General features: G+C 37.6%; 1 protein-coding gene across 5 annotated transcripts in view; it reads right to left on the bottom strand.

Moving 5' to 3' along the window:
- Nucleotides 1-551: 551 nt before the first annotated feature.
- Nucleotides 552-13,272, bottom strand: part of Ankrd34b (ankyrin repeat domain 34B) — a 19,466-nt gene continuing 6,745 nt past the window's right edge. For 4 of the 5 annotated variants that reach the window (XM_048800206.1, XM_048800205.1, XM_048800204.1 and 1 more), the window contains one exon: nucleotides 4,132-7,395. In XM_048800206.1, the coding sequence (XP_048656163.1) occupies nucleotides 5,828-7,372 (1,545 nt within the window). In that variant the 5' untranslated portion in view covers nucleotides 7,373-7,395 and the 3' untranslated portion in view covers nucleotides 4,132-5,827. Of the gene's footprint in view, nucleotides 872-4,131; nucleotides 7,396-13,272 lie in introns of those variants that run through there. The other variant, XR_007346414.1, reaches the window with a different exon arrangement.

The following is a 13,272-nucleotide window of genomic DNA, read 5'->3' on the forward strand; positions in this document are numbered from 1 at the left end:
CTACTTCATATCAACTTTGGGGAGAGGGGGAGTGAAAACTCCATCTGCCTGATTCTGAACTTATCTTCCATTTTAAGAAAGATTTTTCTAAAAATATTAATCCTATCATTTTTTTAAAGACCATCTTCCCTGCTCTCCCCACTGTGTATATACTTCTCCCCACCTAAGTAATTTTTACTTTACTACATATTTAAATTATTTCATAATTATTGCGGTTTGGACATGAGGTGTCCCCCAAAGCTCATGGATGAGTAGATGCAGGGACATTCAGAGGTGACATTATTAGATTAATTTAGTGATTGATCCATTTGATGAATTAATGATTTGAATGGATTAATAGGTGATACTGTAGGCTGATAGGGCATGGCTGAGGAAGTAGGTCATGGGGGCATGGACTTGGGGACTATACTATGTCTGGCTTCTTGTACTTTAAAGCTGTCTCCGCTTCCTGGCTGTCATAAACTGGGCAGCTTTCCTGCACCATGCCCTTTCATCTTGATGTTCTGCCTCATCTTGGGCCCAGAGCAATGGAATCATCTGACCATGGACTGAACCTCTAAACCATGGACCAAAATAAATTTTTCATCTTCTAAGTTGTTCTTGTCAGGTCTTTTGGTCATAGCACTGAAAAGTTGATTAACACAGTAATCTTAATAAAGCTACCCACATGGTCCCATGATTGGAGGGAAAGAAAGCAGGCAGGCTAGAGGGGCTCCCAGCCTTCTGTCCTCTTAAGGATGTTGCCTGTGTTCCTGTCTTGCTAGAAGTACCAGTCGGACTCACCTGGTGACTGAACTGTCCTGGATCCGTCTGACTGGTGCTGCAAAAGCTTCAATAAGGCTATTCATTGTCCCTTTCTTCTTAATCCCTTCTGTGGAATGAAAGAATAACAGTTTTGGAAATTTAACTGAAATTTTGTTTGTGAAAGTCTGTTGCTACTTTTGTCAATTCAAGGGCCAATTAAAACAACAACAACAAATGCTTTCGACGTGTAGGTGTAGCTCAGTGGTAGACTTGCCTAGCATGCATGATGCCCAAAAACGTCCCCATACAGTAAAAAAATAAAAAAGAAACAGCAAACCAACCAACCTCTGTGTTAGAGTAGAGGGCTTGTGCTCTTCACAGAACCTGTTGAGCTCTGCTTCCAAGCTGGGGCTCCTTCAAGGATTCTTCCATGACTGCCCCAGACAGAGTTGGACTTCTTCTGCTGCTGACAGTTTTGTGCAGGGACTGATAGTTGAAAAAGTTTGTGGTGGTGTGCCCCAACCCTGCGGGTTCTGAGGACTTGAGGATGATGTCTTAATGGGGTTGTGATAGTTCACGTTTACCACAGGACATGATAATATAAGGGTGGCCCTGTGTGTGCCTCAGATTCCATCACATTCCTTCTATCTCTGATTTTATAGTTCTGAGAATCACTCCAACTAACACTATGACCCCATTTTGAAAGGAATCCAGAGTGAGTAGTGGAACATCGTTATGTCCTTTGGTGGAAGTGTTTTTCCCTTGGATGCCAAAGGAAATTTCTTTTCAAATTGACAGGAAGCCCCTTTGAATTGAAATATTTTGCCTGGCAATCAAAATTTGTGCCACTATTATCAACACTTAATAAACACAAAAATATGGCTAAAAAGTCTTGTGGGTGATTGAAATCCCAAAATCTATTTTTGACAATTAGTTTTCAACTTGTCCCAACTTTACATAATGCTATTAATAAGAAAAGGCTATCTCAAAGAACCTTCTGGTTGAAAGGAGAATCTCTTTTGTCAAATGTCTGATCAACATCCTCTCTGCTTATTTCCAGAAATGGCAGTTCACATCTTTCTAGAACAGGCTTTTCCATAGAAAGAGAGTTTTTAGTAGCTGCAAGGGAACTGAAATGTTTCTGTAACTTCATTTTCTGGTCCTAGTTTGTTTTTATCTGGAGGATTCTGGACTAAGTCAATCACCAGTCCTTAGAGTATTGTAGACCAACTCGCTCATTTCAATTGAGTCCTTTTATCTATAGGCTAAACAACACTAATTATTCAACCTATTTAAAACATTTTCAGGGTAGGTGATGGTGCACACCCATGATCCTAGCAACTTCAGAGGCTGAGACAGGAGGATCAGAAGCTCAAGGTCAGCCTCAGCAATTTAAGGTGTCCCTAAACAACTTAGTGATTCTCTCTCTCTCTCTCTCTCTCTCTCTCTCTCTCTCTCTCTCTCCCCAGCCATATATATATGGCTGGGGAGGTGGCTCTGTAGTAACCTCAGTTGTAAAGTGCCCTGGATTAAATCTCTAGTACTAAACAAAAAACAAAAACAAAACAAAACAAAAAAGGTGCCTTTACCATCTTTTTCATTTTCTTATGTATATACTTTGGTTTAATATTTGGTATCTAGAATTAAAACCACTGTTTCAGATATGACCTATGAGTGCAGAATCAGTAGAAGGCACTGATTAATCTTTTAATAACATAGTCTTATCCCTGTTGGCAATCCCATCATACTTGAATTATATTAAGCTAGGAATTAAATAAGTGTCATATTTTTGCCTTATTAATTGTCGATCATCTTAATCTTATGCAACTGATTTTCAAAACCTAAACATATGAGATCCATGACTGTTAAGCTTTTAGCCTATTGGTTTTGTTCCAGTGTTCTAGCCAATTAAGGTTCTTTAAAATTTTTTTCTTGTTAATGTTGTTAATTGCAACATTAACTATTCTTTTCAGTTTGTTTGTTTGTTTGTTTTTTCTTTTCCTACCTTTTAAGAATTGAAGACATTCTGTATCCGAGGCACATGTTTGTAATCCTAGCAACTCGGGAGGCTGAGGCAGGAGATCATAAGCTAGCCTCAGCAATTTAGTGAGACCCTGTCTCAAAACTTAAAAAAAAAAAAAGATTGAGAATACAGCTGAGTGGTAGAACACCTTTGGGTTCTATTTCTAGTACAGCAAAAAACAACCAAACAAACAAACTGTAGAAATGGGCTGGGGTTGTAGCTCCAGTGAGCGCTTATTCAGCACATGTGAGGCACTGGGTTCAATCCTTAGCACCACATAGAAATAAATAAATAAAGGTATTGTATCCATCTACAACGAAAGAAAGAAAGAAAGGAAGGAAGGAAGGAAGGAAGGAAGGAAGGAAGGAAGGAAGGAAGAAAGAAAGAAACTATAGACATTCAAAGAAGGTACACAATATAAGGAGTTCTGGCACCAAAGAAGGCTATATAAACTCAAATGTTAATCTATTAAGAATTATGACTTCTCATTGGGCTAGACCCTTCTTGTTTTATAATGTAGGTTTTGAGTTGGGCACAGTGATGTGCCTATAGTCCCAGCTATTTGGGAGGCTGAAGTAGGAGTATTGCTTGAGCCCAGGAGTTTGAAGTCAGCCTGGGTAACACACAGCAAGACCCATTTAAAAAAAAAAGTTTTATTATTATTCAGGTAAGAGTATCAACAAGACCCTAGGATGTCAAAGCATCAGGAAATAAAAAAATTTAAAAACCTGAGGAATATACTTCTCATCACCCTCACCAGTTCATTCTCTCTCTCTCAAGTAAGCCATATGGGAATCAAATTGGATGCACATTGTCAACACTTGTCTCAGTAACTGGGACTGCCCGATGTCCTCTACTGAACAATTCTTACTATTAGTGTCAGCTACATTCTTGGAAGTACCAGTCCCAAGAGACTGAAAATGGTACCTGTAAAACTTGTTAATGAAGTACCATCAGAATTTCACATGAAATCATACTTACATAAAGTTAAAAATATAATTTAAAATAGATCTTACACACACACACACATACACACGCACACACTGCAAATATCTGCACATTGGTACCCACAGTATATATTCCACTTTATGGAGTGAAAAGTCCCATGGGATCACTTTACAATTGGACTCCAAAAATCTCAGCACCTACAATGTTCTGAAGATGGCTAGCAGGTGAAAAATTCTTCCAAATATGGCCCCAAATTTTTAATCCCATAAAAATTTTGTCATGTTGGAATGAGAATATCAGGTTTTTCTTGATTTTGTATTTCTTCAAAGTAACATATGTGGCTGTTTCCATTGAAATTTGTAGAAATATTTATTATTAGTATTTAAGAAATAAATAAAAATCAGCAATAATCAAGATGATATTTTAAATTTTTATTGATACCATTTTGTTTATGAACTAATCTATTTACATATTCATTTAAACTGTATCCTTACAACTTGAACACAAGCATTTTTCTTGACATTAACTCACAAAAAACATTTACCTACTTAAGAACCTCTGGTGCAATTTTAAATTCTGAATAAAAAAATATTTCTAATGTGATGAATATTATTTTTTTCAAAACATCAAATGAAAAACCTCCAATTACTTTTTAAAATAAAAGCCACGAGACATAAATAATCACTATGTATATTACAACTTGCTTTTGTCAAATTACCAAGAAGAGCATCATGCCAATTGTTAAGATCTCCCTCATTACAGAATGCAAAAAAATAATATTGTATATGACAATATTCTGGTTAGTACACTCAGGTTTTGTATAGTTTGGTTTATTCTGTTTTAGAATTGCTAGAAAGAAGTAAGTAATCTTTGTATAAACACCATACTTTAAAGTTATGTAGATAATGTAATCATTTTTAAATATTTTCTAATAGTAGCATTTATCTTTTTAGAAGTTATGCACAGGTCCTAAAATACTACGTGATTAGAATGTCACACTGAGGTTATCCTTATGTATCTTTATTATATGAATGTCTAATAACTGCATATTGAAATTAAAAGATATTGCTTAATATTGACCAAATATTTAACACATTTTGTCATTAAGTTTCTACTGGCTTTCTTAATTTTAAGTTTACCTAAACTAATCTAATAATTGGCCTTTCTTTTTTAAAATGAAGCAAGCATTATTTTCTGTTTGTGATAAATGTCAACCTTTTTTTTTTTCTTGTTGGTTGTTTTTTTTTTTCTTTTTGGAAGACAAGTATATTTTGATGTAATTTAGGAAGAATGCTTTTTGAATTCTGTATTATCTTGTTATTGGAAACCTGTAGACTACTTCCAAAAATAACAGGAATTAAAAGATGTGGTACAAGAATAATACCATAAGACAGCAGTGTATATAAGGTTGTTTAAAAACAACCAAAGCAAAATAAAAAGCACACAAAAAACTTGGCATAGGTTATTAGTAGCTTGTAAAATCCCTGACCCTGCCAGTTTGATACTGATTTAGCTGACACGACGAATACGGGTGGCCTATTTTAACTATAGTGTTTTGACCTTTTAAATTTTTAAATTAACTCTTAACCTACCTGCAGTCAACATTTTTTTTTTTTCAGAATTTGATCTTTCTTTCTTTGTAGCTTGGGTTGATTGAAGTTAGAACATTTTAGAGCTGTCGTTTTCTTTTATGCTTTTCGCATTGTGGAAAATCATCACCTTATTTGTTGACATGAAATGGTAAATAATTATGACTTGAAAACATTGTTTCCTAATAAAAACATTTCTGAAAATTTTTTTAAAAATCTTCAAAATATTGTGACCTTCCTTTGCTCATTTTTGTTTAAATGGAAAACCTGGACCACATGAAGGCTGATAAATATTGGAAGCTTTGAGAAAAATAACTTTCATTTTGTTTGAGAGAATTCCCTTAGCAGAAGCTATACAATATGCATGTGTTCACAGTGCTTAATTCAAAACATATAATATTTTAGTCTACCTAACCACAATGGGCTAACCAATTACAAGACTTAAAAGGATGGACATTTTCTTTTCTAGGTGTGTATTTCTCTGACACAGACATCTGAAGACAATGTGTTTTGTAGCCTTCTCTTAAAAATTTACCAATTGCTTAATTTGTTCTGTTTGCAAAGACTGTCTCCTTAACAACATTTTTTTACTTTTTAATTCTTTAGGGAAAATAGGAACTGTTGGCATAAGCACTTTTTGACCACAAGAAAGAAGGCTGCAAATCCTATTGTTGACATTGACATCTGAGTTGGGAGGGTGAGGATTTACATTTAAGGGTGGCAGAAACCCAGGCCTGGTCTGCATAATATTGTGATCTAAAGGGAAAGCTCCAGAACCCCGCCTTTCTAAAACTGCATGATTTCTCCTGCTCAGGGGCCCTGAGGGGATGGTCTCTGACAATTCTTTGGAGCCTGACAACAGTGAAGGAGATGGCGAGAGGATCTTCTTTTTTCCTGTAAATGCTTTGCCATCTTCTAAAGTTGGTGGAATAAGGCCTTCGGAGAGCTGGGAATCAGAGCTGTAGTGATTCGCCCCTGAGTTTCTTTTTTGAACTATGCTTCTCAAGGTGGAGGTAAATATCGTCTGGTTAGGGTCTGGGTCCTGGTCAACAGGAATTTCAACGCATGGCTGATTTCCATCTGGAAACAGAGATTGATAATTTATTTCATCATATGACATCTTCCTCGAACCAGCCTGATCAAAGGTTCTGAGCAAATGTGCAGTATCTTTTACATCAATGCTTTGGTGCCTTGTGATGAATCGCTTAGAAAGTGCCAGCCCATTGGTTTTGGAGGAGAATTCTTCCTCTGGTGTAATATCCAGGAGCTCCTCTTGCAAGGAGGCCACTCTGTTCTGGTGCTTTAATAATGGGGTACTTTTGATCCAGGCTGGACCCTGGGATAGCTTGGGCCCATTAGGGGACACTGCAGGCTTCCTCACAGGGGAGCCTGGTTCCCAGATATCATCACTGCTTCCGCAGGCCTCCCGGTCTTTAAAGCCAAAAAGCGTCAGTTCAGTTTCAGAAAAATGTGAAAGTTGCGATGAGGCTGTTTTGATGTCTATCTCAGAAGGAGTGGTGCAGGTGGCTGGGGAATGACACCCATCGATGTCTGCAGGAGGCACATTTAGGTACTGTTTGGTAGTGTACCTCCCAGAGGGTGATTTTGCAGTGGTTATAATGATGACCTCTTTCCCCTTCGCCTTGCAAGCACTAAGGAGAACTTTCAGGGTCTCCCTGTCTTCTGCATTTATTGCATAAACAAGAGCTGAGTAACCAGAATGGTCTTGCAAGCTGAGGTCAGCCCCACTCTTTAGGAGCAAAGAAACAACTTCTGGACCAGCTTTTTCTAAGCAAGCGTGCATCAAGGCAGTTTTCCCAGATTTGTCCTGTATATTGGGATCAGCACTGTTTTCTAACAGGTACTTCACCATTTTGGCTTTACTGACACTCTGGTGATCGACATGTTTGGTCTTACAAGCAATCATTAAAGGCGTTTCCCCGCGGTCATTGCTCTCATTGATGTAGGCACCACCTTCTAGCAAAAGTCTTGTGAGGCGAAGTCGGCTCTGATGGACTGCTTTGATCAAGGAATTTCCATCACTTGAAATTTCTGTACCTTCATCCATCTTCAAAAGTCAGAAATCAATAGCTGGTTATCAAAGAAGATGAAGACCAAAAGATTAGCGGGAATCAACGTCCCAATTTACATTCATTTTGTCACTCACAATTTCTGAAATAGGTATAAAGGGGATATACATTGGATTATGCTATTAACAGATGCAGAGAAAAATCATGAATTGCAAAGTAAATTTTAGAAAAGAAATGACCTTTAAGGAATTACAAACTAAAATGTATTTTTGAAATCATCCTTGAATATTTATGATGGAATGCCAACATGTTATTCCCTGAAGCTCACTTTAAATAATAATCCACTTATTTTTTTACCTGTGAAAAATATTTTTTAAATTATTTTTAGTTGTAAATGGACACAATAGCTTTATTTCTGTGGTGCTGAGGATCGAACCCAGAGTCTCACACATACTAGGCAAGCGCTCTACCACTAAGCTACAGCCCAGGCCTGTGGAAAAAAAAAATATATATATATATATAAAACTTTTTGGTACTGAGGATTAATCTCAGGGGCACTCAACCACTGAGCCACATACATCCCAGCCCTATTTTGTATTTTATTTTTTATTAAAATATTTATTCTTAAGTGGACACAATATCTTTATTTTACATTTATGTGGTGCGAGAATCGAACCCAGTGCCTCGTGCATGCTAGGCAAGCACTCTACCACTGAGCCACAACCCCAGTCCTTATTTTGTGTTTTATTTACAGACAGGATCTCACCGAGTTGCTTAGCGCCTCACTGTTCCTAAGGCTGGCTTTGAACTCGCAATCCTTCTGCCTTTGCCTCATGAGGCACTAGAATTACAAGCATGCGCCACAGCGCCTGGCAGTGAAAAATATTTTTAAATGAATAATAGTAAAAAGTAAATTTAAGTAAACATGCCAACGTTCTGTATAATTGCAATTGAATCAACTAAAATATAGCATGTTTATAGTAGCTTAATGTAAAAGCTCTAACTTAAACATGCTCTTAAATAATGCAAGTAATACTAGATTTTCAATTTGAAAGGCATTTTTATGTTTTGTTAGGTGATGAAAAATTATTTGGTCTACAAAACTTTGAGAGCTGACATGATGTCTGAAATTCACACTAAGCTAGCAATGGTGAGCGTGATTGTACATTTTTATTGATTCCATTATTTAAATTACATGCTGACTAGACTATGGTGTTATTTACAATTTCTGGGTTAAATTTTTTTTTTGTTCTAATTAGTTATTCATGACAATAGAATGCATTTTGACACATTGTACACAAATGGAGCACAACTTCTCCTTCCTGTGGCTGAACATGATGCAGAATCAGACCAGAAGTGTAATCACTACATGTATATAGGGTAATAATGTCCACCTCATTCCACCATCTTTCCCATCCCCATTCCCCTGCCCCTCCCCTCACTCCCCTCTGCACAATCCAAAGTTTGGGTTAAATTTTAACGGTACTTCATTTGCTCTAAAAAGGTCTTATAGGCAAGAAATTTGAAAGGAGCCCTGGAAGCTTGGTAGACTTAAAAAAATAATAATTGAAACTAAAAAAGATTTACATTTAATTTATTTAAATATTTTAAATTCAAACTCCTTCAATAGATCACTTTAGTTGGGGGTAATTATTTTGCCTTCATTAAGGCTAAGGGAAATTTTGTCTTTTATTGATATTTAGATGTAAAATGGATGTCTATATAATATTTAAATCTAAATTAATAGGGTAGTTTTTAGAAACTGAGAACTTATATTTATACTAATCATTGACTTTTCTTCCCCACCCAGGACTGGGGATTGAAGGATTGAACCAAGAGCCTTGCACATGTTAGGCAAGTGCCCTATTTCCCAAACTTTTTATTTTGTTTTGAGATGGAGTCTTGCTCAGTTGCCCAGGTTGGCCTTGAACATGTGATATAATAGCCTCTTAATATAAAGAAAAGACAGAGAGAGCAGAAAATTTTAAAAAAGAAAAATATAGACATGCACAGAAATTAATTCAATTGTTAGGTATCCATAAGCTCTTAATTGTACTGGGTACTGAGATGCAAAGACACAAGCCTACCCTGAGGAGTTCACAATCTTTGGAAAATACTGCATAGCTGGATTACTGTATAAACAGCTGGCTACGGGAAGAATCATGACAACACAACAGCTATAACAACTCTGAAACAAAGGGGGCTTCACAGAAGCCAGCCCTGGATCTGGGTCTTGAAGACTGTGTCAGATAGGGCTGTGGGTGCAGCTGGGTGGTAGAGTGCTTGCCTAGCAATCCCCAACACTGCAAAGAAAATTAAAAAAAAAAAGAATTTGGCAGGCAGACAAAAGAGAGAGAATTAGAGAACACTGTATGCAAAGACCCAGAGGCATACTACAGTAGTTATGAATTACAAAACAAACTCTGTTTACACAGATATAACAAAATTGAGGGAAATACTTTAGCAGATGGTTAGAGTTAGGGTTAATATGGCAGAACACACACAATTTTGCTTCTTCCTGACCAACCCCCACCGCACCACAAAATGAAAGAATTATGCCCCCCACCCCCCAAAAGATAGAGGGAAAATGAAAGACGGGGACAGTGACATTTTGGAAGCTAGTAAGCTGGTAAGCCAGTAGCAACTGACTCTATCAACCTGAGAAAGCTGGGCCTTGAGTCAGCAATGATAAAGATAAAACTGAGAACCAACTCCACACACACCACAGAATCCTGAAGGCAGCAGCCAGAAGCTTTAGAACTGGGGTGACAATAGTGATGAAGAATTCGTGGAAAGTAAGGAGGGCCAGGTGAAAAGCTGTTAGAGAAGTCTTGGGTCCTTGCTGCTGGAAGTGTGATCTCACCTCAGACCAGCAGCAAAAAGCTTACTAGATAGCAGATCTCAGACTCAAGCCCGGAGCTACTGCATCAGCCCTTACCTCTTCACTAGATCCCACATGATTTGTGTGCACAGGAAGCACCGCCTTAGGTGGTTCCCACAACTCCATGTCACTCGCAGTAGACCAGTGCCGCTCTCCCATTCTGGATGTCCAGAATGTTAGGGAGAACTCGACACAGGTATTACCATTTTGAAATATATCCTTCATCTTCGAACAAGAGTCACCTCCCAGTTACTCCGACTAAACCCCCAGACAATACTCTGTCATCTTGGTTCCACCTGAAACAATGACCACTTCAACAATGGAGGTGAGACCACAAGCATCCTTTCCTGACAACCCCCTAGCAACAGCCTAAATGCAAAATTTCTCCCACTCTCTCATGTTCTTATAATGATCCCAGGCTGTAAGCAGAAGTCGGAAGACAGGTCTCAGTCTCCACTGGATCCCCTCTGCAGGTTTGTTCCTAATAAACCTGTTACTATTGGGACACCTCTCCCTTCTCTTCCCTTCATTTAGTTCTTTCCTTACACAGAAATGTGCTGAAATGGTGAAACAGATTTCTGGGTTGGAGACACTAGGCATATTTGAGAACAACAACAGAAAACCGGGAATAAGGATTTCACTTATTGACCACTGCCTGGGGGACTCCCCAGCTCAGTTCCAAGAAGGCTGGAAGCCATCCCTTACCCCTGCTATACTCTCCTCTCAAGAGCTGGATCTGCTAAGAGAAAACATCTAGGCAGGTTCCCCTACATGCCACAGATAATCCCACAGTGAAGCTTACACGTGGCAAGCCTCACCTGTGTGCTCGAAAAAAAACAAATGAAGACAGGCATCAGAGTAAAAGAAATAAGCAACTTGGAGGAAACAGATGTTAGGAAAATGAAAATTTCAAAACTCATTATCCTCACATGAACAAGATATTGTAACTACATTACAAGAATAAAATCATATGAAAAAAAGAATATTGAGATTCCATAAAAAAAGTTCTCAAAAGGCAAAAACATGATACAGATCTGGGAAATTCAACAGAAAAGCTGGATGAGAAGGCTGATAAGATCTCTAAAGTATCTCTTCCTAGACAAAGGCACTGAAAATATACATTGGAGAAAAGATAGCTTATTCAAGAAATGGTGCTGGGAAAACTGGAAGTCCAAACGCAGCAAAATGAAATTAAACCCCTATCTCTCACCACGCACAAAACTCAAAGTGGATCAAGGACCTAGGAATTAGACCAGAGATCCTGCACCTAACAGAGGAAAAAGTAGGCTCAAATCTTCATCATGTCAGATTAGGTCCTGACTTCCTTAATCAGATTCCTAAAGCGCAAGAAATAAAATCAAGAATCAATAAATGGGATGGATTCAAACTAAAAAGCTTCTTCTCAGCAAAAGAAACAATCAATGAGGTGAAGAGAGAGCCTACAGAATGAGAGAGCAAATTTTTACCACACACACATCAGATAGAGAGCACTGATCTCCAGGATTTATAAAGAACTCAAAAAAATACCAAAAAATACAGACAACCCAATCAATAAATGCACTAAGGAGTTGAACAGACACTTCTCCGAAGAAGAAATACAATCAATCAACAAATATATGGAAAAAATGTTCAACATCTCTAGCAATTAGAGAAATGCAAATCAAAACTACTCTAAGATTTAATTTCATGGCAGAATGGCAGTTTTCAAGAATACAAGCAACAATAAGTGTTGACGAAGATATGGGGGAAAAGGCACATTCATTCATTGCTGGTAGCAATCAATCTGGAAAGCTGTACGGAGATTCCTTAGAAAACTTGGAATGGAACCACCATTTGACCCAGCTATCCCTCTCCTCAGTCTACACCCTAAAGACTTAAAAACAGCGTACTATACTAACACGGCCACTTCAGTGTTTATAGCAGCACAATTCACAATGGCTAAACTGTGGAAGCAACCTAGATGCCCTTCAATAGATGAATGGATAAAGAAACTATGGTATATATACACAATGGAATATTACTTGGCATTAAAAGAGAATAAAATTATGGCATTTTCAGGTAAATGGATGGAGTTGGAGAACATCATGCTAAGTAAGCCAATCACCAAAAAATCAAAGGCTAAATTTTCTTTCTGATAAGTGGATTCTGATCCATAATGGAGGGAGGGGGCATGGGGGTAGGAAAAATGGTAGAATGATAAGGACATCATTACCCTAGGTACATGTATGACTGCACAAATGGTGCAACTCTACATCATATACAACCAGAGAAATGAAAAGTTGTGCTCCATTTGTGCACAATGAAATGAAGTGCATTCTGCTGTCATATATAACTGATTAGAAAAAAATTTTAAATGTTAATTAGAAATTTTTTTAATCGGAAATTTTTTAAAATTATTGATAGCTGATTGCATGAAAGCTCTGTGTAAATCTAAGATGAAAAAAAAAGTCAAAGAAAAAAACATCTTTAAAGTAGTCAAACAAAATGAATAGAGTGGGGAAGACAATTAGAGGACCAGACCAGGAACTTCAACATTCAAATAATGGAAGTTGCATAAAGGAAAAAATACTGGAGGGCAGAGGTAGGAGCACAGGGGAGAAATCAACGAGATCAAGAAAAATGTCTAGGTCCAAGGAACATGAATAACCAAATTGAAAGGGCCCAATTAGAGCATCCCACAATAAATGAAAGCCAACCATACTTATAACACCTGGCTGTAAATTTCTAAAACAGAGAAGATTCCACAGGTTTAGAGGTAGGGTTCAGGGAATGTGGTGATAAGTTTCATACTTAAGGATTCAGAATTACTATAGTTTCAGATCTACCAATAATAACGATGAAAAACAAAGGAGGAATAGCTTTAAAATTCTGAAGGAAAATGAACCTGTTTCAAATTCTATATTTAGCTAAGCCACTGGACAAGAACTAGGACAAACTCTCAAAAATTTACTGGAGGATGTAATTGACAAAGATGAAATAGTGAAACAAGGAAAAAGGAGAGCATGAGACACCAAGGGCTAGACATCTCCAGGGAGGAAAGGCACCCCCCCCCCCCCC

The sequence above is a fragment of the Marmota marmota genome, unplaced genomic scaffold, assembly GCF_001458135.2.
Source record: "Marmota marmota marmota unplaced genomic scaffold, marMar, whole genome shotgun sequence".
In the NCBI taxonomy this organism is placed as follows: Eukaryota; Metazoa; Chordata; class Mammalia; order Rodentia; family Sciuridae; genus Marmota; species Marmota marmota.